We start from the raw sequence: 24040 nt of genomic DNA, 5'->3' as shown, positions 1-24040 counted from the left end.
CCCTCCACGCCTACATGCAGGTCATATCCAGTCTTTGAGCCATTCCTCGGTTCCTCCAGTGCGGCCCCGCCCCTCGCCTCCTCTGCTCCTGCTGTGTCATAGTCCTTGGCCCCAGGGGCCTCTCTGGAGTCCCCAGTGGCTGTGGTCCCGCCCTAGGTTCTTGCTCATTTCCTTTTCTCCCACGCCACCATCAGTGAGCCATTCCCTCATCTAGGGACGTCAGCCCAACAGTGCTCTGTTGCTTAGGAGACCCTTCTGTGATTAATCTGCAGCCCACTTTGACTCCCTGCTGCCTGTGCTCCCTTAGCCTGCCAGGGCCCTTGCTGGCTTTCCCGTTGATTATTGGATCATTCCCTTCTTCTAGCCTGCCTGAGGCCAGGCTTAGTGCTCTTCTGCTTTGTGAACTGGGATGAAGGATACAGACTGGCACTTAATGTCTTGCCTCTGCTCTCAGAGCTCGATTTGACTGTCATCAAATGTTTTTGCAGACAGACTTGTAGCAGTGAGTAAATTGTAAAATGAAAAAAGCCTTAGATCCACAGTTGACTCCAAATGCTTGTTTTATGGAGTATTTGAGAGGAATAAGAGTTTGATTTTAGCTAGGCGTTATTTTTGAACTCAGTTCCTGTTTGGTAGTGTCTTGAGCTATTTAGACTGATTCATGGGATGCTTTGCGTGGGGATAAATCTTATACTACTTTGGACAGTGTGAAAAGGAAGACTGAGTCGTGAACAAAGCCACCAGATAACATGGGACTTCTGAGGAACCTCAGTGTCTTGGGGTTCTATTGCTGTGAAGAGACACCACAACATGGTAATGCTTATAAGGAAAACATTTAATTGGGGTGGTTCGCTTAATAGTTTCAGAGGTTCAGTCCATTATCATCATGATGGAGAGCATGGCGGTATGCAGGCAGATGTGGTGCTGGCTACATCTTGATATGCAGGCCACAGGAAGTCGACTGAGACACTCGGCAATATTCTGAGCATAGGAAACCTCAAAGCCCACCCCCATAGTGGCACACTTCCTCCAACAAAGCCACACCTCCTAATAGTGCCACTCTCTCTGAGCTTATGGGCGCTAATTACATTCAAAGTACCACACTCAGCAAATTATTATTGTCGCTCACTGTCCTGAGGATGGAAATGTATTCCCATGCATATGAGGAGGAGTGAGTGGTGTTGTGGGCATTGTATGGTTACTGCATGCAACAGAACACTTGTTTACAGGGAGGCTGAGGCAGGAGGATTTTGAATTGAGGTAGCTTAGGCTACCTGGTAAAACTGTCTCAAACAAAGAAACATATACATTTACTCATACATAGTGATAAGTATAGAGGACAGGATAGATGAGTAGTGCTTGGGAGAAGAACAGAATTTCTTCATGTTGTAATCTGTGGTTTATTAAATAGTACGAAAACATTCATGATGTGGTGCATTTTTCCTCAGCAGGCTGCTGTTTACCTCAGACAGGTTTTCTGGAGCTGTGATAAAAGACTGGTATTGATAGCCTGCTCTGTGACTCACACAGCTTCTGCCTGAACCTCCCATGTTCTCCTAAGTTCCTTCCTCTTCCCTCCTCCTCTTCCCTCCCTCCCTTCCGTCTCTTCTTCCTTTCTGTTTTTTTTTAAGATTTATTTATGTATATGAGTGTTTGCATCCATGTATGTATATGTACTTGACATGCATGTTGTATGCTTGGTGCCACAGAGTTCTGAAGAGGGCATCAGATCCCCTGGAGCTGGAGTAACAGATGGTTGTGAGCCACTGTGTAGGTGTTAGGAACCAAATTCAGGTCCTCTGTAAGAACAACAAGGCTCTTAACCACTGAGCCATCTCTCTAGTCTCCTGAGGTGTTTTTTAGACTCACAATCTCTCGGAATCGCTGCTCCCACCCAGGTATAGATTCTGTTTTCCCAGCAGTGTGCTTGATAGTTGTTAAGTGGCCAGATCTCTGAAAACAAAGAATACCATGGAAAACTCGTACAGGCTCCAGGTTGCTTTGTGGATGGAGGCAGCTGAGCGAGGCCGCACACACAGTTGTAAGAGTGTGATCTTGCAGGATGTGTCCTGGCTTGGCTAGTTAATAGCTTTGCTACCTTAGTTAGTTGCCAGAACCAATTTGTCTTTATCTAAATGTCTTTTATCTAAAATGTGGAAATAATGGCCTCTGCGAGAGCAACAAGGCTTAACCACGGGCCATCTCCCCAGTCTTCTGAAGATATTTTTAGACTCAAGGTATCTTGGAACAGACGATCCACCCAGGTAGATTGAGCAAGGCTTAAGCAAGACAGTGCTGGCAGCCGAACTCGGCCCAGCTGGCCCCCCCTCAGAGGTTGTTGTGGTTTGGAACTCTCTGGTGCATCCTCACGTGTCATGACTGTGAGTTGGACTCCCCATCCTCTGTGTCCTGTGTGTGTTTGGAGTCTGGGCCTAGCTGCCGTACGCCCAGACCAGCCTTGAATTTACTGTGCAGCCAGGCTTATCTCCAACTTGTGGTGATCCTCCTGTCTCACCTCCCAAGTATTGGGGTTACAGGTGTGTGCCCCTCTGCTCTCTGCTTGAATTGATAAGGTCACATGTTGCAGTATGGAGTGGTCTTTACCAGAGAAATTAAAGGGGTTCCCATAAAGTGGTTGTGTGTGTGTTGGCCTTGAACTCTGCCTCCCAAGGGCTAGAATTAAAATCGTGCACCACCACCTGGCTATTTTGATATATTTTGAATTATGTGTCTCCGTGTGTATGTGTGTATACGTGCTTGTGAGTTCAGGTGCCCGAACAGACTAGAGGCATGAGTCTCCCGGAGCTACAGTTACGTGAGACTGTAAATTGTCCAGTGTGGGTGCTGGGAACCAAACTCAAGTCTTCGGAGCCATCTGTCCACCCCAAGGTGGTTTTTTTTTTTTTTTAAGATTTATTATTGTTATCATTACTAATTATTATTATTTTGTGTGTGTACTTGTACTTGTGTGTATGTAGACTTGTAGTATGTGTGTGCGTGTGTGATGTGTGTGAGTGCCTGCAGAAGCCAGAAAAGGTCATTGGATTTCTCTGGAGATAGAGTACTAAGAGGTTGTAGGCTGCCTGATGTGGGAGCTGGGAACTGAACTCGGGTCCTCTGTAAGAGTCGCAATTGCTCTTAATGGCTGAGCCATCTCCCCAGGTCTCCCATATAGTTTTTAGAGAAAAATAAAACTGTATACTATATACTTTCTCAAAGGAAAAAAATCTAAATTTTCTTTAAATATAGCAACTACCCAAATGATAGGTCTTTGAAGACAAGTGCTATTTCTTGGAGATTGTATTTTTCCCTGTCCTTAAGATACAAGAGGAAGCTGGATGTGGTTTTCTGTATACCTTTAAATTCCAGTTCTCAGGAGACAGAAACAGGTGGAGTTTTATAGGTTTAGGCCAGCCTGGTCTACATAATGAGTTCCAGGTTAGCCAGGACTAGTAAGACTCTGTCTCAACACACACATACACACGCACACGTATACAGTGTAGTTAGCTGTAACACTCTTGCACTTTACGGTTATGGAACTCTATCCCATTCTTTCCACAGCTTGAGGGGCGAGCTTCTGCCCCAGGAGTCCCCAGTGTAGACCCCGCCAGGCTGCTCCCGAGCACATGCTCCTTCCGGTTAGCCTTGGCTGTCGGCTCTGTACCGTGGAGGACAGTTTGGGGTATTGAGTTCTCTGAGTGCTGTTAATGGTCCTGATTGCACCTGGATGTGCAGGAAGCTCTGAGTCCGTTTGGCACAGTGCTTTGGCAGGCAGCCCTCTCCAAGGACTCACGGAAGCTCGAAGGAACCCACAGCACACTCAGCGCCCGTCGCCTGCGAAGGCGGACATTACCATTAGCGCTCGGACCTGTGAACAGAGAGACATGGAGATCACAGTTGCACAGTGCCCGCTTCTTTGAGACGTCAGCAGAGCCCAGTGCAGTCATCAGGCTTCCAGCACTTCCAGAATTAGATCAGACCGTCCGGTTCCATGCTGGGGACTCATATTTCTGGTTATGAAATGCTCCTTGTGCTTAATTTCCTCTGATCTGCCAAGAAGCAGCTCTTCCCCCTGTACACATCCAGGTTTCTTTTTTAATCCACCTGCTTTCCTTCACTGTCCCTCACGCCTGCCTTCTGCCTAGTGCCCGGCCTTTGAGACAGTACTGGGATAGACCTTCAGGAATGGCCATGGGGGAGCCATGTTGGCGCCTACTCTGCATCCAAGGTTTGTGGGGCTGGCTCAGGCCATAACCTAAAAGGCAGACATGGCAAGACCAGTGTTGTAGAGATCAGGAGCAGGGCACTGATAAATTGTGCCATGTGCCATGGCCGTGACAGCCCACTTCCGATTCCTCATTTGAAGTATCTGAAGGAGTTAACTGACTGACCTTGAGGGGGTGTGGCTTGCAGAACAGGAGCCTGGTGTAGAGTCCTTCCTTTTGAAGTGGTAGCTGTGGACTGGATTAACCAGTTACTGGTGCCCAAGAGCAGTTGGTACTGTATGTACCTTTTACTGCCTGCCTGGTCCACTCGCCTGCTTGTCTCTGTCTCTGTCCCCTCCCTGCCCATCACCTCTCTGTAGTAAGTGCAGTATGTTCCTAATGTTACATATTATTTTGGATTAATGAGTCTCAATTCCCAGAGTGGCCATTGTGGAGCATGTGCAGGTATGTGCACATATGTGTATGTATGTGTCTGTATGTGTTTCTACACACATAGGTTTGTGACTCCTGGAAACTTTTTTTCATATCATGTGTCTTCTAGTCGCCACTCATCAATCATGATAATCCCTGAGATGGGAAAGGACAGCTAGGACATCCATGTATTAGAGATGTTTCCTGGGATTTTAGGTAAATCACTTGCCCAGTTCTCCTTTGAAAACTATGATTAATGGTCAGGGCTGGACAGATGGCTCAGCTCTGAGAACACTAAATGCTTTTCTGGAGGCCCAGGTTCAATTCCCAGCATCTACATGGTGGCTTACATCCACCTTTAACTCCAGTTCCAAGAGATCCAATGCTCTCTTATGGCCTCCACAGGCACCATACACAGTGCATGGACATACATGCAGCGAAACACCCATCATACACATAAAATAGAATTTTAAAATAGCAATGGACAGAGTGTTGACAGATGGCTCACATGTAAAGGTGCTCACTACTGGGCCTTCACTCCCCAGAACTCACCTGATGGAAGGAGAGCTGACTCCTGCAAGTTGTGCCATGGAGGCGTGGCTCTCCAGCTTTGAATAAAGAAATGTAATAGGAGATTTTCAAAAGAAATGATCAGCTGTTTTCAGTGTGGAGATGACCTGGGATCATGTGTAGCAGGAATCTTAAAAGGTCTTATTATTAAAATCAAACCTGAGCCAGTTATTGGGGTGAACACTAGAAGATCAGAGAGACAGAACAAGCCACAGCTAACCTCACCTGGCCAACTTCTCAGCTGAGCAGTTTCCTCAGACTGGAAGCTTCTGAATCTTCATCCAAATGAATCTCAGCTGAACTGCTACTTGAAAGCCTGAAATCTTAACCAGCCAAATGCTTAACCAGCCAAATGCTTCTAGTTTCTGGTCTTCACGCCTTAATATACCTTTCTGTTTTCTACCATCACTCCCTGGGATTAAAGGCTTGCTTTCTGGGATTAAAGGCGTGAGTCACCATGCTTGGCTGTATCCTTGAACACATGGATTTCTGCCTCTGGAATGCTAGGATTAAAGGCGTGTGCTACCACTGCCTATCCTTATTTTAATATTGTGGCTGCTCTGTCTCTGACCCCAGATAAGTTTATTAGGGTGCACAATATTTTGGGGAACACAATACCACTACAATCATGCCTCTAACCTCACGTCTACAAAGGAACCCATGAGAGAGGAAGTTATTTTCAGACTCAAAGAGGCTTACTAGCGAGGCTGGAGAGGTGGCTTGATGGTTAAGAACATACATTGCTGGTGGAGAGGACCAGAGTTTGGTTCCCAGCACCTACATGGTGGCTTATGACTGTAACTCTTGCTCCAGGGGATCTGATGCCCTCTTCTGACCTCCTTAGGCATCAGACACATACATGTTACATATACATACATGCAGCCAGTACACACACATAAAATATATTTAAAAAGTTTAAGGGCTTAGTAGATGCTATGCACATATTCATTCAGAATAAAGACACAAAAGTTGTCCAAATTGTCAAGATCCTTGCCTTTTAGTTTTTATTTTTTCATTTTTTTGGCGGCGGCGGCGGGGGGAGGGGGGTATGGGCTTGAGCAGGCCTTGAATTTCTAATTCTTGTGCCCCTATCTTTCAAATAATCCCAGCAGATAAAAAGGCATGCAGCACCATGCCTGCCTTATGCAGGGCTGGAGACCGAGTCAGGGCTTGATGGGCAGGCAGGCACTCTGTCGAGGGAGCCACCTCCTCAGCCTGCCTTGTTTTTGTTTAGAAATGGAACTGCGTGAGGTGTCATGCTGGTTCCAAGTTCTCATTGGCTGTGGATGACGTAATAGGAACTTCTGAGGCAGGCTTGGTCCAGTCTAACTCTGGACTCAGTCAGGATGGTGGCAGGTCTCACTCCCTTCAGAATGGGATTGGCCTTGAATGGGCATTTCCATGGCTCAGAATCAAGTAACTGAGTAATCATCATCATCATCATCATCTTGCTTCTTTAGCTGTGCTTGGTCATCACACCTGTAACTGTGGTTTAATTTCATAACACTAAGCCCTTTATAAATTATATTGTTGATTAAAATTTGGGTCTGTATTGAAATGGAAAAATAATGAACTGAATTAATCAATTACTGTTAAACATTGTTAGAATCTTGCAAAATTTTAGGTCAACAGAAGGAGAGGACAGAGAAAGAGATTGGTGTAAGCCAGGTACCACCATACCTGGTCCTGCATGTTGAAATACACAATGAAAAAGCAGAATTTGGAAACTGCACACACTAGTAAAGAACAGACAGTCGATAGGTTTGTTGGCACACAATCCTGGTGTTGGCGCACAGTCCTGATACTCTCAAGGCAGAGATAGATGGATCTCTGAGTTTGGGGCCAGCCTGGTCTATATAAGTGAATTCCAGGCCAGAGAAGGTTCACTCCAGCCCTTGGGAGGTTGATGGCTCTTACAAGGCCAGGGCCAGCCTGGGCTCCATAATGAGTTTTAGGCTAGCCTGGTCTACAGAGTGAGCTCTTAAAACACTAAATAATAACAAAAGAGGCTAGTATGACTACAGACCTCATCCAGTATCCTCATTTAAGAAATGACATTTTGCTGGGAGTTGGTGGCACATACTTTTAATCCCAGTGCTTGGAAGGCAGAGGCAGGTTCCAGGATGGCCAGAGCGACACAGAAAAACTCTGTCTCAGAAAAAAAAAAAAAAAATAGGGCTATTTTGGGGCTGGAGAGCTGGCTTAGGTGGTAAGAGCATGTATTGCTCTTGCAGTGGACCAGAGTTTAATTCCCAGCACTCAAGCTGGGCCGTTCACAGCTGTCTGTAACTCTGCTCTAGGGCGATCTAACACCCTCTTCTGCACTCAAGGGCAGCTGCACTCATGTGCCCATATCCCACCCCAATATATACAAAATTTTAAATTCTAAAGGATAAGTCTTAGAGCAAGAGGTAGGGAGGGAGAGAGGGAGAGGGGGGGAGGGAGGGAGAGAGGGAGAGAGAGGAAGAGAGGAAGAGAGAGAGGGAGGAATTACCCTTTTAACCAGCTTTGTGCCAAAAAGCACATAAAGGTCACTTTCAGAATGACATTATTGCCACTATTGCAGTCTTAAGCTCTTGGGAGCCTGTTACTTCTGTTACTTAGACAAGGTCTCAGTAAGTAGCCCTCACTAGCCTGGAAGTCACTTTTATAGACCATCTGCCTCTATAGAGATCCACCTGCCTCTGCCTCCAGAGTGCTGAGATTAAAGGCGTGTGCCACCACCACCACCACCACCACCACCACCACCACCACCACCACCACCACCACCACCACCACCACCACCACCACCGAGCCGAGCAGCAAGGGTTTTAACCTCTGGGCCCTTTATCTCTCTAGCCCCAGAGTTTGACCTCCCCCGCAACCCCAGACAGGGTTTCTCTGTGTAGCCCTTGGTGCCCTGGAACTCACTCTGTAGACCAGGCTGGCCTAGAACTCAGAGAGATCCACCTGCCTCTGCCTCCCAGGCACTGGGATTAAAGACGTGTGCTGCCGCCGCCGCCGAGCAGGTGGCCAGAGGATGCCCCCATCTATGGGAGAGATCAGTTTTCCTCAGGGCAGAGTGGTGCAAGCAGCCAGCCTGTACCCAGTCTTCACTTGGCTTTTATCCATAGTCTCTAAGATGCTCCTACTTGACGGGACAAATAACGACTCCACAGGATCACCAGTATGACTGTCTTTTGGAGAGTCAAGAGTCTCAGGGATGATGTTGGCTTATAGGTAATTTGCTTCTTCCCCTGACGTTTCCCTCCAGCCTCTACTGAGGGGCAGCCACCAGGTGCCATTTGTGCTAATTTGAAGCCTTCTGTGTGCCCAGACCCTGCTCAGACCTGAAGTGTGCCCTAATGTCTTCCACCGTGGTGCTTAGAGCTCATTGTCATATATGTCTTTCATGATACAGTTTTAACCTCTGGTTAAAGTTATAGTTTTAAGCTCTTTAGCGGCTTCCAATGTTGCTTCTTGTATTCAGGGCTTTTGGTCATATTGCTGCATGGGATGGGCTCCTGTGTGGGGCTGGTTCCTCCCTAGTTTTCCAGTCTTGATTCTGTTGAATAAAAAAGAAAAAGTTGCACAAGAATCCGAGCTGACTCACGTCCTTATACTGGACTGGAAATGGAGTTCAGAATCCAGAAGTCCATTAACCAGGTAGAAAGTGAGAAGTATCTGGACTTACTCACAAGGCCTTTGGCTTCCTGTCTAGAAATTTCTTTTTCTGGTGTCCTATGAACTAAGGCAGCTGGGAGAATTAAGGAAGGGAACATTACGGATGACCATTTTTGGCAATCCCTTGATGGACAAGAGTAAGTCAGTTTGGGTGTGTAGTTGGGATGGATGGGCAGAATTAGGGAATGGACGGGTCTGTGGCGTTGAGAATTATGCCTTATTGGAACTGGGCACGGTTTGTGTGAGTGAAGGAGGAGCAGAGAGGGGTGGATGGGAAGTAGTAGGTGTTTGCAGTTGGGTATGTGGGGGAAGGCAGCACCACCTACCTGACCAGTTAGGATCACAGGTGTCTGATCACGTGGAGGGAGACTTGGAGGCCTCGAGGAGAGGCGCCGTCCAGAGTCGCATCGGTGGCGGCTAACTGGGAAGTCAGTAAGGTGAGTTAGGAGATTCCTGGAAACAGCAAGGGTCTAGCAGGTTCCACGCTGCAGATTCCTGCCTGGGGTCTGCTGCAACTGTCACTCGGCCACCTCTCCCCCGCCCTCTCCTGCTGAGGTGTCATTGTCCCAGTGACTCAGAGCCTGGGAGCAGGGAGTAGATGTTGGTGTTAATGACAGGAGCGGCTGGTCTGTGAGGAACTCTTGAAAAACTCTTGAAAAAGGGCCCAACTCTTCTGTTTTTAAACTTTTAAAAATGTTGATTGATTGTGTGGGGGGGGGAGGGGGAGAGGGGGGAGGAAGGTCTAGTATGAGGAACTCGGGTTGCCAGGCTTGGTGACAGGTACTCTTACCTGCCGAGAATTATCTTGTTGGTCTTCCTTCACATTTTCCCCCAAAGGGCCAGAGAGAGGAGGAGGTCCATTTCTCACTGAGTTTTGTCTCTGGAAGCACAGGGGGCCTCATGAAGAGCTCGCCAGAGTTCTAAGGATGTGGAGAAGGGTAGTTCCTATCCACAGGAAGATGGAGCTGGGGTTTGTCTTTGGAGAGATGTTTGTATAGAATACGATGACTGAAACATTGAGGTTGAGAGCCCGGTGGGTCCTGCCTCTCTCCTCGCCAGATCAAGGGCAGCTGTGGCAGTCACGTGTCCAGCTGGGCACCAGAGGAGGAAGGCCGCAGGATGCCTGGTCAGGCCAGATGCCTGCCCTCCACTGTCCTACACGGCTCCTCTCTGCCTGTCCCCAGATGTAAGGGATGTTTCTACAGCTGGGCCAAGTAAGACAAGTCTGGAAGGTTCCCTGGTATTTGCTGGTGTGAGTTAAGCCAGCTCACACTGTTTGGAAACTGTTTGGACTGGATTGTCTTCAGTGCATTGGTCATCTGATCTGCACCCTGGTTTCCTTTGCCTGACTTTTAATATTTGCCAAGAAAGTGGAAAAGCAGAACTCCTACGTATGTTATAATCTAGTAGAATTTAGAACCTTCTGGAAAGTTCCTTGAAGACAATGGACAATGACTTAGAGCTCAGGAAGGTGAAGTGGGCGAAGGGGCCTGCACTGCCCATACAGGGTCTTGGCTCCCCTCGAAGCACGCGCTTCATGGCTGCACTTGGCATGTCTCTCAGCGGCTGACCAGCTGACCAGTTGTTGGGATCTCACTCTTGTGGCGCTCTCGGGCCCAAGTTCATATATAGGCTGCCTTCAGCTCAAGTCCTTCTTGGGACAACTACAACGGTGGAGGAGGGCATTGACTGAGGAATGTTCCCACTCCAGGTTTCTAGGCAAGTGATGTGGCGGGGTCAGGACTGTGGCTCTGTCCGGAGCAGTAGCAGCTTCTGACTCTTCAGACCCTGAGCATGGCCTTGGGTTGCTTACCTCCCTCCCGGCCTCAGCTTGTTAAGGCCGCGAAGACCTCCTCCCACGTGGCTGCAGGGAAGGAAACCTTCCACCATGCTGTCTCTCGGCAGCTCCCCTTCATTCCTTCTGCCCTTTCCAAACACGCACGCACGCACACAGGCACACACGCGCACACACACACACACACGCTCAAGCTCAGACCTGGTTTTACCTACTGACTACAAACATGGTCCTCTCACTAACCAGTCCTGCCTTGAACCGGAAGGAAGTCTGCATGTACCACCATGGTTTCTTCAAACCTGGCTTTAAAAAAACAAAAACTCTCTTTCTTGAGCCTGAGATTCCTACTATAAATAGAATCCTGATGTAAGATTATACTTAGCAGATTTTACTGCCCTATATCAAAGTTAAGTCTGCTGATGTCTGTATAAAAAAAGTGTTTCTCATTGAAAAAAAAAAAAAAAAGAGGCTAATAGTTCTGCCCCTTCGAGCTCTCAGGAAGTTTTTCAGTTTAGAAAGAATTCATCTGAACCTTTGTTCTTGGCGAAAGTGAATGACCGGTAGATACTAATGGAATTCAGATATGTAAACTAGGCTTCGTAGTTAACTAGTATGATTTGGGTGGGGAAAAAAAATCTAAATACATTACCGCTTACTGTAGCTAGAACATACAGAGATGTGATTATCTGTAGCAGTTTATATAAATTTTTTAAAAGATTTTAAAGGATTTTTAAAAACCAGATGCATGTGTGTATCTGTGTGAGTGTAAGCCCCAAGTGCGGGTGCCTGAAGAGGCTAGGAGAGGGTTCCCACCCCTGGAGCTGGAGCCACAGCAAGTTATGAGCTGGCAGTGTGGGTGCTGGGAGCTGAGCCTGGGTCCTCTGCAAGTGCTCTTCACTGCTGAGCTGTCACGACGGGCCACAAATTTAAAACTTCCATCTTTGCATGGAAAACTGAAAACAACGTATGTTAAATTACTGTTGGCGTTCTCTGTGCTCCTTAAGATTGATGCTTTATGCAGGTGGATCGAGGAAGGCTTTCTCGGGAAGCTATAAAGACAAGCTGCAGAGCCAAAATGAGAGCCTTGGGTACATTAAAATCGAAAACTGAATGGCCGGTTCTCAGACAAAGTAAACTAGGTGGGGACATTGAAATGTAAAGTGACTATGGGAGAATTGAGAGCCTTCCCCTCCATCCCACCGGATTGGACAAAATGAAAGATGATATTTGCTCTTGACAGTGGAGCAAGGAGAATATTCTATACAGTGTCAGTGGAAATACAAATTGGTAAATAATTACCAGACAATTCAAAATTTCAGGTATGAGCTGCATGGTTGTACTTGCCTGTGCTATCAGTACTTTTGAGGTGATGTGAGAGATCAGGAGTTTAAGGCCAGTCCTGCTGTATAGCAGGTTTGAGGCCAGCCTGGGCTACATCAGACCCTGTGTCAAAAAACAGCAGCAGCAAAACTTTAAATATGAGCCCTAATTGACACATCACTTCAGCTCTTACATGTGCTCACTTCCAATACACAGACCTATAGAGATGGCTTTTTCCAAAGGCCCTTTTGGTAGAGTGCTTGACTCACACACCGGAAGACTCTGGGTTCAATCCTCAGCATCACACGTAAGAACAAAACAGGAAGAACTTTCATGGTCCTTGGTACAGAGCAAGCCCTCCTTAGATACTAAGTGCTCTTGGGGTGAGGTGGTGGCTCAATGGGTAAGAGCTCTTGCTGTGTAAGCAGGAGGACCTGAGTTCAAATCCCCAGCATCCATGTGAAAAACAGCCCAGTATGACTGAACCCCAGAGTTCAGAAGAGGGTGTTGGATCCCTGGAGCTGGAATTATATGTAGTTATGAGTCACTTAATGTGGGTGCTGGGAACTGAATATGGATTCTTCACAAGAAGCAGCAAGTACTCTTAACCACTGAACCCCAGAATCAGGTGGATCCTGAGACCAGTCAACCTAGTCAAAAGGGAGAACTTCTTCTTGAGTGAGAGACCCTGTACACACACACACACACACACACACACACACACACACACACACACACACACACACACACACACACCTACCTACCTACCTACCTACTGATTGGTAAGCATTTCCTCAAGATGGACTTGAGAAACTTTGGTGGGACTGACCCACATGTTGCTGCTGGACTGGGAAATAGTGAGTATGTCCTCCTAAATATAAAACTACAGACCTTAAGAAGGTCTTTAGAAGGGGAAGGAAGTTTTACCTACCTTCTTTGCATGCATTTTTCCTAAGAGGTGAACTAATGGTTTGTGTCTAATATGTGATTCCCTTTTAACCACTTGGATTTTTTAAAAATTTATTTTTAAATATGTGTATGAGTAATGTGGGCATGTAGACTTGAATGAAAGTGTCCCCGGAGTTCAGAAGAAGGTGTTGGATCCCCTGGAGCTAGAATTATATGTAGTTGTGAGTCACCTAATGTGGGTGCTGGGAACTGAATATGGGTTCTCTCCAAGAGCAGCAAGTACTCTTAACCGCTGAGCCATCTCTCTAGACCGCACCACTTGGAGTTTGGCCTGACATTTTTTACCTTTAAAATCTGGAAGATGATCGTGGCTTCCAGGAGGAGCAGTGGGATGTGGCCTAGCGTTCTGAGAGTGTAATCAGTTCAAATTACCAACAGTGCGGCGGAGTTGGCTTTGTCTCCTCCCGGCTTGCCGCTCTCTTGGTACTCCAAATCTGGTAGAGCCGTTAGGAGACGGGAGCCGTGGCAAGCAGCGGTGCCGAGCACCGAACTTGTGTCCGATGGTGTAGTGTTGCGTTGGTTTTCTCACCGTGTAGCCCAGGCCAGCCTGGGACGTGTAGCCCAGGCTGGTGATCTTCCTGCTTCTGCCTCCCCACTGCCGGGTTACTGCACTCACCCCACACCTCACCTGACTTCCTGCCCCCGTACAGATGCCATCTGTGACGATGACCGGTTGTAAGTTGGAGCTCCCCTTGGGAATGGTTTGTCTGGAGTAGCTGTTTGGGTTGTTTATTGTGGGTTTGGGTCCTCACATTTGTGCCACAGGCACTTTTACTGTGGGTGAGCCACGCCCCAGCCCTGGGCTTGTCTTTATCACCTCTACAGGTCTTGTGTGGTGGTGCTGGACGAAGGGCCTGTCTTTGGATTGCTGTGAGCTGGGTTTGCTTTCATTGTTGGAGTCATCTAGTGACTTGTAAGGAGAGTGTCTAATCACATTAGTGTTTTGAATACCCCTTCCAATGGGATGTGGCACCTTAGGCCCAGCAGTGGTGGGAGACATGGGCTTGCTGGATTACTCATGGTGTAAGCTCTGGGTGGTGGTGGTGGTGGTGGTGGTGGTGGTGCAGGATCCTGCTGGATTCGAGGAGGTGTTGGTTGTGAGTCTAGGAACCTGATAACTCATGGGAAAGAGCCCTGGCTCCTAACAGTCATGGTCTGAATGTCTCAGAGGATTGCCAGTCCACAGAAGCCTTGTCGTCTTGAAATGGAACTAAGGCTAGGCTAGTTCATTATCTCCTGTGTCAGCTTTGGTTTTTGTTTACAAGGTGGAGCATTACCAAATTAGAGCGGCTGCCGCCAGTCATCAGCTGCTTCACTGACTTACATGAATTTAGGGACAGCACTTAAATGAATGAATCAAGGAATGCACTTGAGATTTTAGGCTAAATAGGGTCTTTTCTTTTTCTTTCCCTCCCTCCCTTCCTCCCTCTCTCTCCCTCTCTCCCTCCCTCCCTCCTCCCCTTCCTCCCTCCCTCCTTCCTTCCTTCCTTCCTTTTTTTTAAGACAGGGTTCTTCTGTGTACCCTTGATTGTCTTGGATCTCGCTCTGTAGACCAGGCTGGCCTTGAACTCACAGAGATCCGCCTGCCTCTGCCTCCCCAGTGCTGGGATTAAAGGTGTGCACCACCACCGCCCGGCTAAATCAGGCCTCTCTAGATGGTTGATGTGGACTGGGTTCACTGTATACTATGTTACATCAGGCAGAAAACAGTCTTACCCTCCTTTCCCCCTGCTTCCCCCTTTTTATGAAAGCAGCTTGCATTTAGAAAAGTGCAGATGAAGTATAAGGTATCCTTTTCAGGGTGGGTGTGGTGGCATACTCCTTCAGTCCCAGCTGTGACCACACAGTGAGACCTGACTCAAAAAACCAAAATCGCCGGGTGGTGGTGGCATAAGCCTTTAATCCCAGCACTCGGGAAGCAGAGCCAGGTGGATCTCTGTGAGTTCGCGGCCAGCCTGGGCTACAGAGTGAGTTTCAGGAAAGGTGCAAAGACAGAGAGAAACTCTGTCTCAAAAAACAACAACAACAACAACAAAAGAGGAAAAATGTCCTCTGCAACAGGCTGCAGCTTGCTTTTTTTTCCTCTGCCAAAAGAAGTTTTTGAATTAAAACTATTGACTGATAGAGCCAAGCTACCAGGTAGGGTGTGGGTAGTTTAACAGTGACCTTGACAAATTAGGATTAACCTTGAGAAAGGAGACTGTTCCAGACTGAGTGTGCCCATCTGGAGGCCAGTTTGTTCTCATCTAAATGCCTTTCTTCCCTCCGGCTGTAATTTAGCGTTCAAGTAGAAGGAGGGAACAGTACTAACAGCCCCGCAGCTATCTGTCTGTCTGTCTGTCCTAGTAAGAGAGGACCAGGCCAATGTTCCTGGGAAGGCAGCACCCAGGAGTGTGCTCTGTATGGCTTTGGTTGCTGGAAGCCAGGACTGATTAAAATACAGCTGGAGGTAGGAAGGGACGCTATTATTAGATTAGAGAAGTGCAAAACAAAAGCCAATTTCAGAGAGGTTATTATCTGTTAATAAATGCTGCACTGAGTCTTGAAATAGCTCTTCATTTCTCACTGTCCAGTCTGATTTACTGTCAATTGGTTTTTTGTGGCTTAATTAATGAGGATAGCCCTTTTGGGGTGTCTAGGAACGAATACGCTTCAATGATGTCTGGTATTCCCACTCTCAGTCCATTGGGTGTCTTGTGGAGCTTGTGATAGGAAAGACAGCTTGCTCCTTGAGGAGCCTTTGGTGATTTCGTTGTTCAAGATCGATCGAAGCCATTGATTTGTTTTTATCTGTATTAGTGTGAAATAAAGAATGCTACATGAATTCTGGAGCCACAAACCTTTATTCAAAGCTTCCTCCATCTTTTTTTTTTTTCTTTCCCTTTTCTGGAGACAGGATCTGTCTGTGCATCCCTGGCTGTCCTGGAACTCACTATGTAGCCCAGGCTGGCCCTGAACTCACAGAGATCTGCCTGTCTCTGCCTCCTGAGTGCTGGGGTTAAAAGCATGTGCCACTGCATCCAGCTCAGCTTTCTCCATCTTACTGAGAGAGAGGAACTTCTTTTCAGGGACAGTGGCTCTAATGGGAAAGCATGGCCAGGACCTGGGGAAAGGCCATCAGCAGAGCAGACAACATCCTGCTTTCCAGGAACGTGGCTGCCAAGCCCAGGCTCACAGAGAGCATTGGCGGCGCAAGTCCTTTGTTTTCTCTTAAATGCTTGGGAGCAGAAATCCGCCTGCATCCCTTATCTCAGAAGCCAGCCACGCCCGAGTAAGTGCTGAGGACAAGTGGAGTTTTGTGTGTGGCCCCGTTCGCTTGCTGAGTCTGCCTCACTCTGCTGCCCTGGCTGGCCGGTGCCCATGCCCCTCCTGCCTCAGCCTCCAGTGCTGGCTGGGTCACAGGCACAGCCAGCTCACCTGACTTTGTGAGATTTCTCAGTACGCATGCAGTGATGCACATATGGAGGCCGGAGGAAAACTTCGGGGCATTGGTCCTCCCTCCACCATGTGGACTCCTGGGCTTGAACTCAGGTCACCAGGCTTGGTGGCCAGTGCCCTTTGCTCCCCGAGCCCTCTGCTTGCCCTTAGGAGGAAAACTTTGGTTCTGAAAAGTGACCCGGATGTTTTCTCTGCTTGTTTCTCTCTCTTCCTGGACTTTTCCTTTTGACTTGTGCCTTCTCTGTGTTTCCTTTTCTTGAGTAGATCTTCTGACAATGCCAGAGGGAGTGCTAGAGTGCCTGAGTAATGGGGGAGGCTGGCATGTGTTCAGATCCTCGGCACAGCAGCCTTTCCCAGCACTCAATTCCCTCCTTATAATGTGTCTTCATTTTGTAAGGAGGAGCGATGAGCACCTGCTTCCAACAGCCTGGCATACCTCCCTGCAGCGAATCCTCACCAGCTCGAAGGCTTCCAAGGGCACACATCTTACTTTACAACTGCTGATCCTCACAGACGACCTGAGGTCCCTCCCCGGGACAAACATGACAGGATAGAGGACAAGTACACACACACAGACACACACACACAGACACACACACACACACACACACACACACACACACACACACACACACACACACAATGTGAAAAGAAGATAAAAGAAGAAAGTGTCAGTTCGCCAGGATAGCCATGGCGGGGGCGGTGGGGGGGGGGCAGAATACTCTCCTCTAGGGCTCATTTCTTTTATTTATTTATTTATTTATTTATTTTTAAAGATTTATTTATTTATTATGTATACAGGAGAGGGCGCCAGATCTCATTACAGATGGTTGTGAGCCACCATGTGGGTGCTGGGAATTGAACTCAGGACCTCTGGAAGAGCAGTCAGTGCTCTTAACCTCTGAGCCATCTCTCCAGCCCCTATTTTTTTATTTTTATTTTACGTGCATTGGTATTTTGCCGTGAGTGCCAGGTCCTCTGGAACTGGAATTACAAACAGTTGTGAGTGGCCATGTGGGTGCTGGGAATTGAACCCTGGTCCTCTGGAAGAGCAGTCAGTGCTCTTAATCACTGAGCCATCTCTCCAACCCCTCTAGGGCCCATTTTTTTCTCAGCTTCTCGGAGGATTTAAATGTGTGCGCGTGCGTGCGTGCGTGCGTGTGTGCGTGCGTGCGTGCGTGCGTGCGTGCGTGCGTGCGTGCGTGTGTGTGTGTGTGTGTGTGTGTGTGTGTATTGTATTCGTTGTGGCCAGCAGGATGGAGGCTGAAGAATGCAGCAGCCTTTGCAGACACCAGGCGCTGCCCATCCCTCCACCTTGCCTCCGGGCCCTCCTGGTGCTGGACACAGTCTATAGCACACTGTGATCACATCAGATTTGCTTCAACATATTACTGTCAGGAGATTGTCCCTAAGGGAGCCTGGTGACAAGGTTAGTTTTCAAATCTAAAGATCCACTTCACACCACAAGCAAAAGTCAGTGCAAGACTCCAACATCTTGAGGTTTGCTGGTGGCTTTGGGAGGAGATGAGCAGGCAAGGCAATCCACATTGACATCTCAGCTTCCGAGGCGGAAGGTTTTCTGTTTTTTTGTTTTTTTTTTTTTTTTTTTAAGCCTGGGTATAATTGAGTTTTAGCAGTAGAGGGCACGAGGCTTGGCATTTTTTATGATGCTAGATTGTGGGATGGATAAGGAGGCCTTTCATTTCTCAGTGCAGCTGGTCACATGCTGCTGATCCAGAGCTGAGCTCTTGGCTCATGGGGAAACATCGTGATGGAGCACAGAGGGTAGCTACTGTGGCCAGGACAAAGCAAGACAAAAGGGCTGTTTGCTGCTGTGGGAAGGGTGTCCAGACCTGAGTGTCGGAAGGCCGCATCTAAGCCCTGGATGGTTGGTCAGTGCTGGGGCAGACCACACCGTGTTCCCATCTGGCTGCACTTTCCTCCTGGCCTTGCTCTCCTGAAAGACACTGACTGACTGGGAAGTCAGCTCTGTGAGCCCTGGAGCCAACCATAAGAAGGACGAGAAGAGGTAGCTTGAAGAGACCTGATTTGATGTCTAGAACCCCAACCATGGGGTGGTTCTACTCAGTTTACCACTGATTTGGCCCCTTAGAAGCAGCCTTTGCTCACCTGGTCTCATAATGAGCCTAAGGAACTGGGAACCCCTAGAACCCCTAGACCTGGGCTCTAGTGAAATAGAGGTTGATCCTGGCAAACTGGCACTTTGACTCTACTGGCCCCTGGGCAGAAGCTCAGGTCGGTCTCCTCAGTAACCAACAGCAGAGGTGTCCTTGTGTTTGGACAGTGGCCGTGGTGCCCCAGCCTCCGCTGGCTTGCTTTAGTGAGACTAAGAATTGGAGCCAGGCTCGGTCAGTGTGGACTTGACACTGTTTACAATGAGCCTCTGAAGTGCTTGGCCAGACTGCCTGCCCCATCTGGTGGCCTGGCATTCAGTTCTCTGAGGCCTATCTCGGGCCTTCTCAACTGATAGGAACTTGGGGACAGGTTGATCAGAGATTATCAGAAATCATTCTCACTTGGCAGGTCTTGGGCCCCTGTCTGTCTGGAAGTTGGCCCCTGGTGGCCTCGGTACAAAAGAGCAGTTTTCTGAGCAGAGGTCCCTAAGTCTGGCCTGGTTGTTGAGGCCACAGACTCCACTGATATTTTGCCCTGTGTCCTTGGCCTTCACCTAGACTGGCCTTCTGCTTCAGCTAGACCTCTTCGCTTTGTCCTGCTTCCTAGCAGACCAGCCTCAAAAGTGCATGCTTTGTCCTCACCTTGTGCCCGTAGTCTCCTTCCCTCGGCAGCCACCGTTGCCTCTGAAGCAACCTCGGAACAGCACAGCCTTGTTTACCGTTGGTGTGAGCAAACTTACTGAGAATTAGCCAGTACCAAACTTTCTTTTAAAATGACCTCTATAATTTTCCTTTAAAATTACCCCTGTGAGGGGCAGGAGAGACCGCTCAGCGGTTAAGAGCACAGACTGCTCTTGCAGAGGTCCTCAGTTCAATTCTCAGCATCCACACCATCAGTGACTCACAAATGTCTGTAACTCCAACTCTAGGGGATCTGATGACTCTGGCTTTCTTGGGCACCCACATGAACATACACATACCATGTGTGCACATAGCCATGCACATGTGTTTAATTAAAAGAAATCTAGAATTATTCCTACAAAGCTAGGTGAACTGAATGAAACTGAGCTGTTTGACTTTTTTTTCCCTCAGAGCTGAGGACCGAACCCAGGGCCTTGCACTTGCTAGGCAAGCGCTCTACCACTGAGCTAAATCCCCAAGCCCTCTCATTGTTTCCATGGCTGCTTTGTCTTGTTTTCTTTATAACCAACAGACCTATTGACTTAAAGATAGCAGGGAAGAGCTAGGCCTGCCTTGAGTCCCAGTGCTCAGGAGGCAGATGTAGACATCTCCATGAATTCAAGGCCAGTGTGGTCTACGTTATGAGTTTCCAGGCTAGCCAGGCCTACAATAGCAAGACCCTTTCTACAGGCAAAACAAACCAGAGAGGAATTGTCCTGGAGGCTGAATTTCCAAGCTGTTGTCCATTGCTGGATGTAGATTGCTGTGTTTGGTTGATGCTCTCTTCCTGTATCCAACCCCATAGGAGAGCCTGCAGGTCGTAGAAGAACGGAGCAAAACTCTCTTGCAAAGACATCATGGATTTGATGGTGAAAATGATGTGCTCATGTGGTGTCTGGGCCCTGGCTCCCATGCTCTTAGCCATTGTTAGCTAGTTCCCTCCCCCTGGTGCTCTAGGAGTACCATTCCCCACACCTGCCACACCAGGTCCCATCTGTTCTTTTATTGGTAGTATCGGTTGCTGGCACTTGGAACAGTAGTGTTTGGCAGAAGACTTAAAGGTAGGAATAAGCAAGCAATGCAGTGTTGATGGCCTGTGGTAGGCTGTTATCCGTGTATGTAGTGAGCATAACCAAGTAGGATTTTACATTGGGAGAATTCCCTAGGTCCTCCATGTTGCCGATAATACCGAGACCCGGAGGTTGTAGCTTGTTCAAGTTGTGGCTTGCTCGAGCTTCAGAGTCCCCTGGGAAAGGAATGAGTATGAGACGCCTGTTGCCCTGTGCAAGGCAGATGCCCTTTCCACTCGCCCATAATGCCTCTCTTGTACCTGGGGCCACCTCCCCCCACTACCTCCTCATGTCCTGCAGGCAGAGAACAGCCCTAGGGTCACACCATGTCCACGTTGGTCACCCTGCCACTACTGCCCACTAGTTCAGGGGACAGAACAGGTGTCCACTGTCTCACCTTGGCCTTGTGTCTTCAGAACTCCTCATGTCTGCCCCATATCCTAGCTCTTCTGGTGGTGTCTCTGTCCAGCTCAAGAGACCTGTCTTGGTGCCTTGTGCCCAGCAAGATGCTTGTAATTAGCCAGATGTGGGACCTCACCACTGTCTCCAGCATTTGAGAGTTAGGGGGCTACACGGGAGGATCATGCATTTGAAGCCAGCTTGAGCTACATAGTCAGCTGCCCCTTAGAAGCACGGTGATGTAGATGTCATGAACTAGATGTCACAGGTGCACTTGGCATTATCTGTCCTACTGAGCAGCTCTGCAGGTGGCTGCCTTCCTTCCACCTAGCTATAGAGCTCAAGAAGGGCGAAGAGCCTGTCTCCCGTCTCTCCCCGTAGTCCCCCGTGGCATTCATGCTTGCTGGTAGGCTACCGCATTGACACTCAGCTTTCTTCCATTTGAGTAGACGCTTGTTTTACCTGAGGTCTCATCATAGCTGCCTAAATGCCCTGGCCGTATGGCACTTGCCGTTGAGAACAGCAGGCCATAGTTAGTGTCTAGTTCTCCCCACTTGGATGTTTGGCCACTTACCGCAATGGCAAGACCGTGGGTGCTGCGGGAGATCCGAGGCACGCACGTCGTTAGGGCTGCTGCAAAACCACAGTGAACGCAGCAGCCCTCCTGGGTTAGCTCTTCACAGGCGGAACTCCACTGGTGACGTTCTTATTCCACGAGCCCTAAACCCGCCAGGACGCTTCATTTGAGCCCCGCAGGAGAGAATTGCTGCTAGAAGTGAGCCAGTTAAAGGGAGGGAGCGGTTCTTCAGAAGTTGTGAGGGAGACAGATTGTTTGGCATTTATAACGCTGGTGTGTGGTTTGCTCATAAAAGAGAATGCCTAGCTGGAATTTATCTGGTGAAAATTAAGCCATTGAACCTTCCAAAGCAAGAAACTATGGCCATCTGCCGTGTGAACGCATAATCCCCTCTAAGTTGAGCTCCCTCCGGGCTTGGATCTGCACGTGGCCCTGTCGCATGTGGAGAAGCCACTCTAACGTCTGCTTTTCTTGCTGTTTCTCACAGAGCCTGAGCCCTCACGAAGCCGGCAATGACAAGTCTGAATGGTCGCCATGCCGAGAAAACCATTGACATGCCAAAACCATCAGCCCCCAAAGTGCACGTGCAGAGGTCCGTGTCCCGAGATACCATCGCCATTCATTTCTCGGCATCCGGGGAGGAGGAGGAGGAAGAGGAGGAGGAGTTCAGGGGGTACCTGGAGGAGGGGCTAGATGACCAAAGCATTGTAACGGGGCTTGAAGCCAAGGAGGACCTGTATCTTGAACCCCAGGGTGGCCATGACCCTGTGGGCCCTGCTGCCGCCACCATCCCGGCAGATGGACTGTCTGTATCCGAGACCCCTGCCATTTTGCCCGTCTCCGAGAACACTGTAAAGCTGCTGGAGTCCCCTGCTCCAGCAGCGCAAGTATTAAGTCCAGTGCCACTGGCTCTGTCCCCAGGGTCGTCTTCATCTGGGCCCTTAGCTAGCTCTCCCAGCGTGTCATCCCTTTCTGAACAGAAAACCAGTTCTTCGTCCCCATTGTCGTCTCCTTCCAAGTCCCCTGTCCTTTCATCCAGTGCCTCGTCCTCCGCCCTTTCCAGTGCGAAGCCCTTCATGAGCCTGGTGAAGTCCCTGTCGACCGAGGTGGAGCCAAAAGAATCCCCCCACCCCCCACGGCACAGGCACTTGATGAAGACGCTGGTCAAGTCCCTGTCCACAGACACTTCTCGCCAGGAGTCGGATGCCGTGTCCTACAAGGCCCCTGACTCCAAACTCAACCTGCACCTGTTCAAACAGTTCACACAGCCCCGCAGCACGGCCGGGGACTCCAAGACCGCGCCTTCTTCCCCGCTGACGTCCCCCTCTGACACTCGCTCCTTTTTTAAAGTGCCCGAAATGGAGGCGAAAATCGAAGACACTAAACGCCGCCTTTCCGAAGTCATCTACGAGCCCTTCCAGCTCCTCAGCAAAATCATCGGGGAGGAAAGTGGCAGCCACAGGCCCAAAGCCTTATCTTCAAGTGCTTCAGAACTCTCCAATCTGTCCAGCTTGAACGGGCACTTGGAAAGCAATAACAACTACAGCATCAAGGAGGAGGAGTGTGACTCCGAGGGGGAGGGCGACGGCGGCGACTCCAACGCCCCCAGGAGCGACCACCCGAAGCCCCCCGAGGACGCTGTGAAGGAAGTGGAGCCCAAGGGCTCCCAGGGGAGCGGTCTGAAGGATTTAGGCCTGAAGACAAGTTCCCTCGTTCTTGAGAAATGTTCTCTGTCTGCCTTAGTGAGCAAAGAGGACGAAGAGTTCTGTGAACTGTACACTGAGGACTTTGAGCTGGAGACTGAGGGCGAGGGGAGACTTGACAAGCCCCTGGATGTCCCCCTCAAGCCAGAGGTGCTTGCCGACGATGGCGTGGTTCTGGACAGCGAGGACGAAGCGGACTCGGCCACCCAGCTCCAGGAGTTACCAGTGAAGACGCTGGGCTTCTTTATAATGTGTGTCTATGCGTACCTCATCCTCCCCCTCCCCTACTACATGAGTGGACTCTTCCTGGGCATTGGCCTTGGGTTCATGACTGCTGTTTGCATGATCTGGTTTTTTACACCACCAAGTGCTCAAACATACCACAAATCACACAAAACTCTGCGACACTGGAGCACGAGATCCCTGGACATCAAAGAGCCTGAAATACTGAAGGTAAGTCTCTCCCGCCACTGTCAAGCACGCTAGCAATGAGTGAACTTCGTCTTTGAGCTGATGGCTAAAGGTGTTTGCATCGGGGGTGTTTAAGACTTTGGAGTCTCTCTGTTCTCCAGGACACCACACTGCCCTGGAAGCCTTGTACATCATGATTACCTGTTTACTGGGTAGCTTTTTGAAGTTCTCCATGGCCCCAGAAATTGACACTGCTATCTAGTTCCTTCTTAGCTCTATCCTTCAGTTAGCCAGGTACTTGCTACATTTTGGGGATCTGTCCTGGCTGAATGTTAGGATTCTATATTCTTATTTTTCAGACAGTCTCACTATGTAGCCCTGGCTATCCTGGAATTTACTGTGTAGACCAGGCAGGCCTTGAACTTATAGAGATCCATCTACCCCTGCCTCCTAACTGCTGGAATTAGAGGCATGCACTTCCGTGTTTGGCAGGATTATATATTTTTGAGATCCTGGCATCAGGATCAATGCTTATAGAACTGCAGGAGAGGGCCAAGAGGAAAGAGACCAGGTCATGTCATTTGGTGACAGCTTGTCTCTACACACTGAGAGAAGATAATGTCAGGCTTTGAGTTTCCCTCTGGGGGAGGGTTTTCTGGGATAATCTTTGGG

General features: G+C 48.9%; 1 protein-coding gene and 1 long non-coding RNA gene across 11 annotated transcripts in view; one reads left to right on the top strand and one right to left on the bottom strand.

Moving 5' to 3' along the window:
- The window catches only part of Tex2 (testis expressed 2), a 140773-nt gene that overhangs the window by 39289 nt on the left and 77444 nt on the right, over nt 1-24040 (top strand). For 6 of the 9 annotated variants that reach the window (XR_013041926.1, XM_076543574.1, XM_076543573.1 and 3 more), the window contains one exon: nt 21742-23410. Coding sequence is in view for 7 of the 9 variants with exons in the window: in XM_076543574.1 (XP_076399689.1) it covers nt 21767-23410 (1644 nt within the window). In the remaining 2 variants the exon portion in view is untranslated. Of the gene's footprint in view, nt 1-10307; nt 10590-21741; nt 23411-24040 lie in introns of those variants that run through there. The other 3 variants (XM_076543571.1, XR_013041927.1, XM_076543576.1) reach the window with 3 other exon arrangements.
- Nucleotides 8118-10217, bottom strand: LOC143267026 (uncharacterized). 2 transcript variants are annotated; one of them, XR_013041928.1, is made up of 3 exons: nt 9661-10217; nt 9197-9323; nt 8118-8751 (listed from the first exon to the last, which is right to left on the bottom strand). It is a non-coding gene; the product is annotated as an uncharacterized LOC143267026 (long non-coding RNA). The 2 variants fall into 2 exon arrangements; XR_013041929.1 differs by having other exon boundaries at nt 8614-8751; nt 9197-9291; nt 9661-9802.

This window comes from Peromyscus maniculatus, chromosome 8, assembly GCF_049852395.1.
Source record: "Peromyscus maniculatus bairdii isolate BWxNUB_F1_BW_parent chromosome 8, HU_Pman_BW_mat_3.1, whole genome shotgun sequence".
Taxonomy (NCBI): Eukaryota; Metazoa; Chordata; class Mammalia; order Rodentia; family Cricetidae; genus Peromyscus; species Peromyscus maniculatus.
The sequence above is the reverse complement of the archived record's forward strand: the minus strand, read 5'-3'. Positions and strand labels throughout refer to the sequence as shown.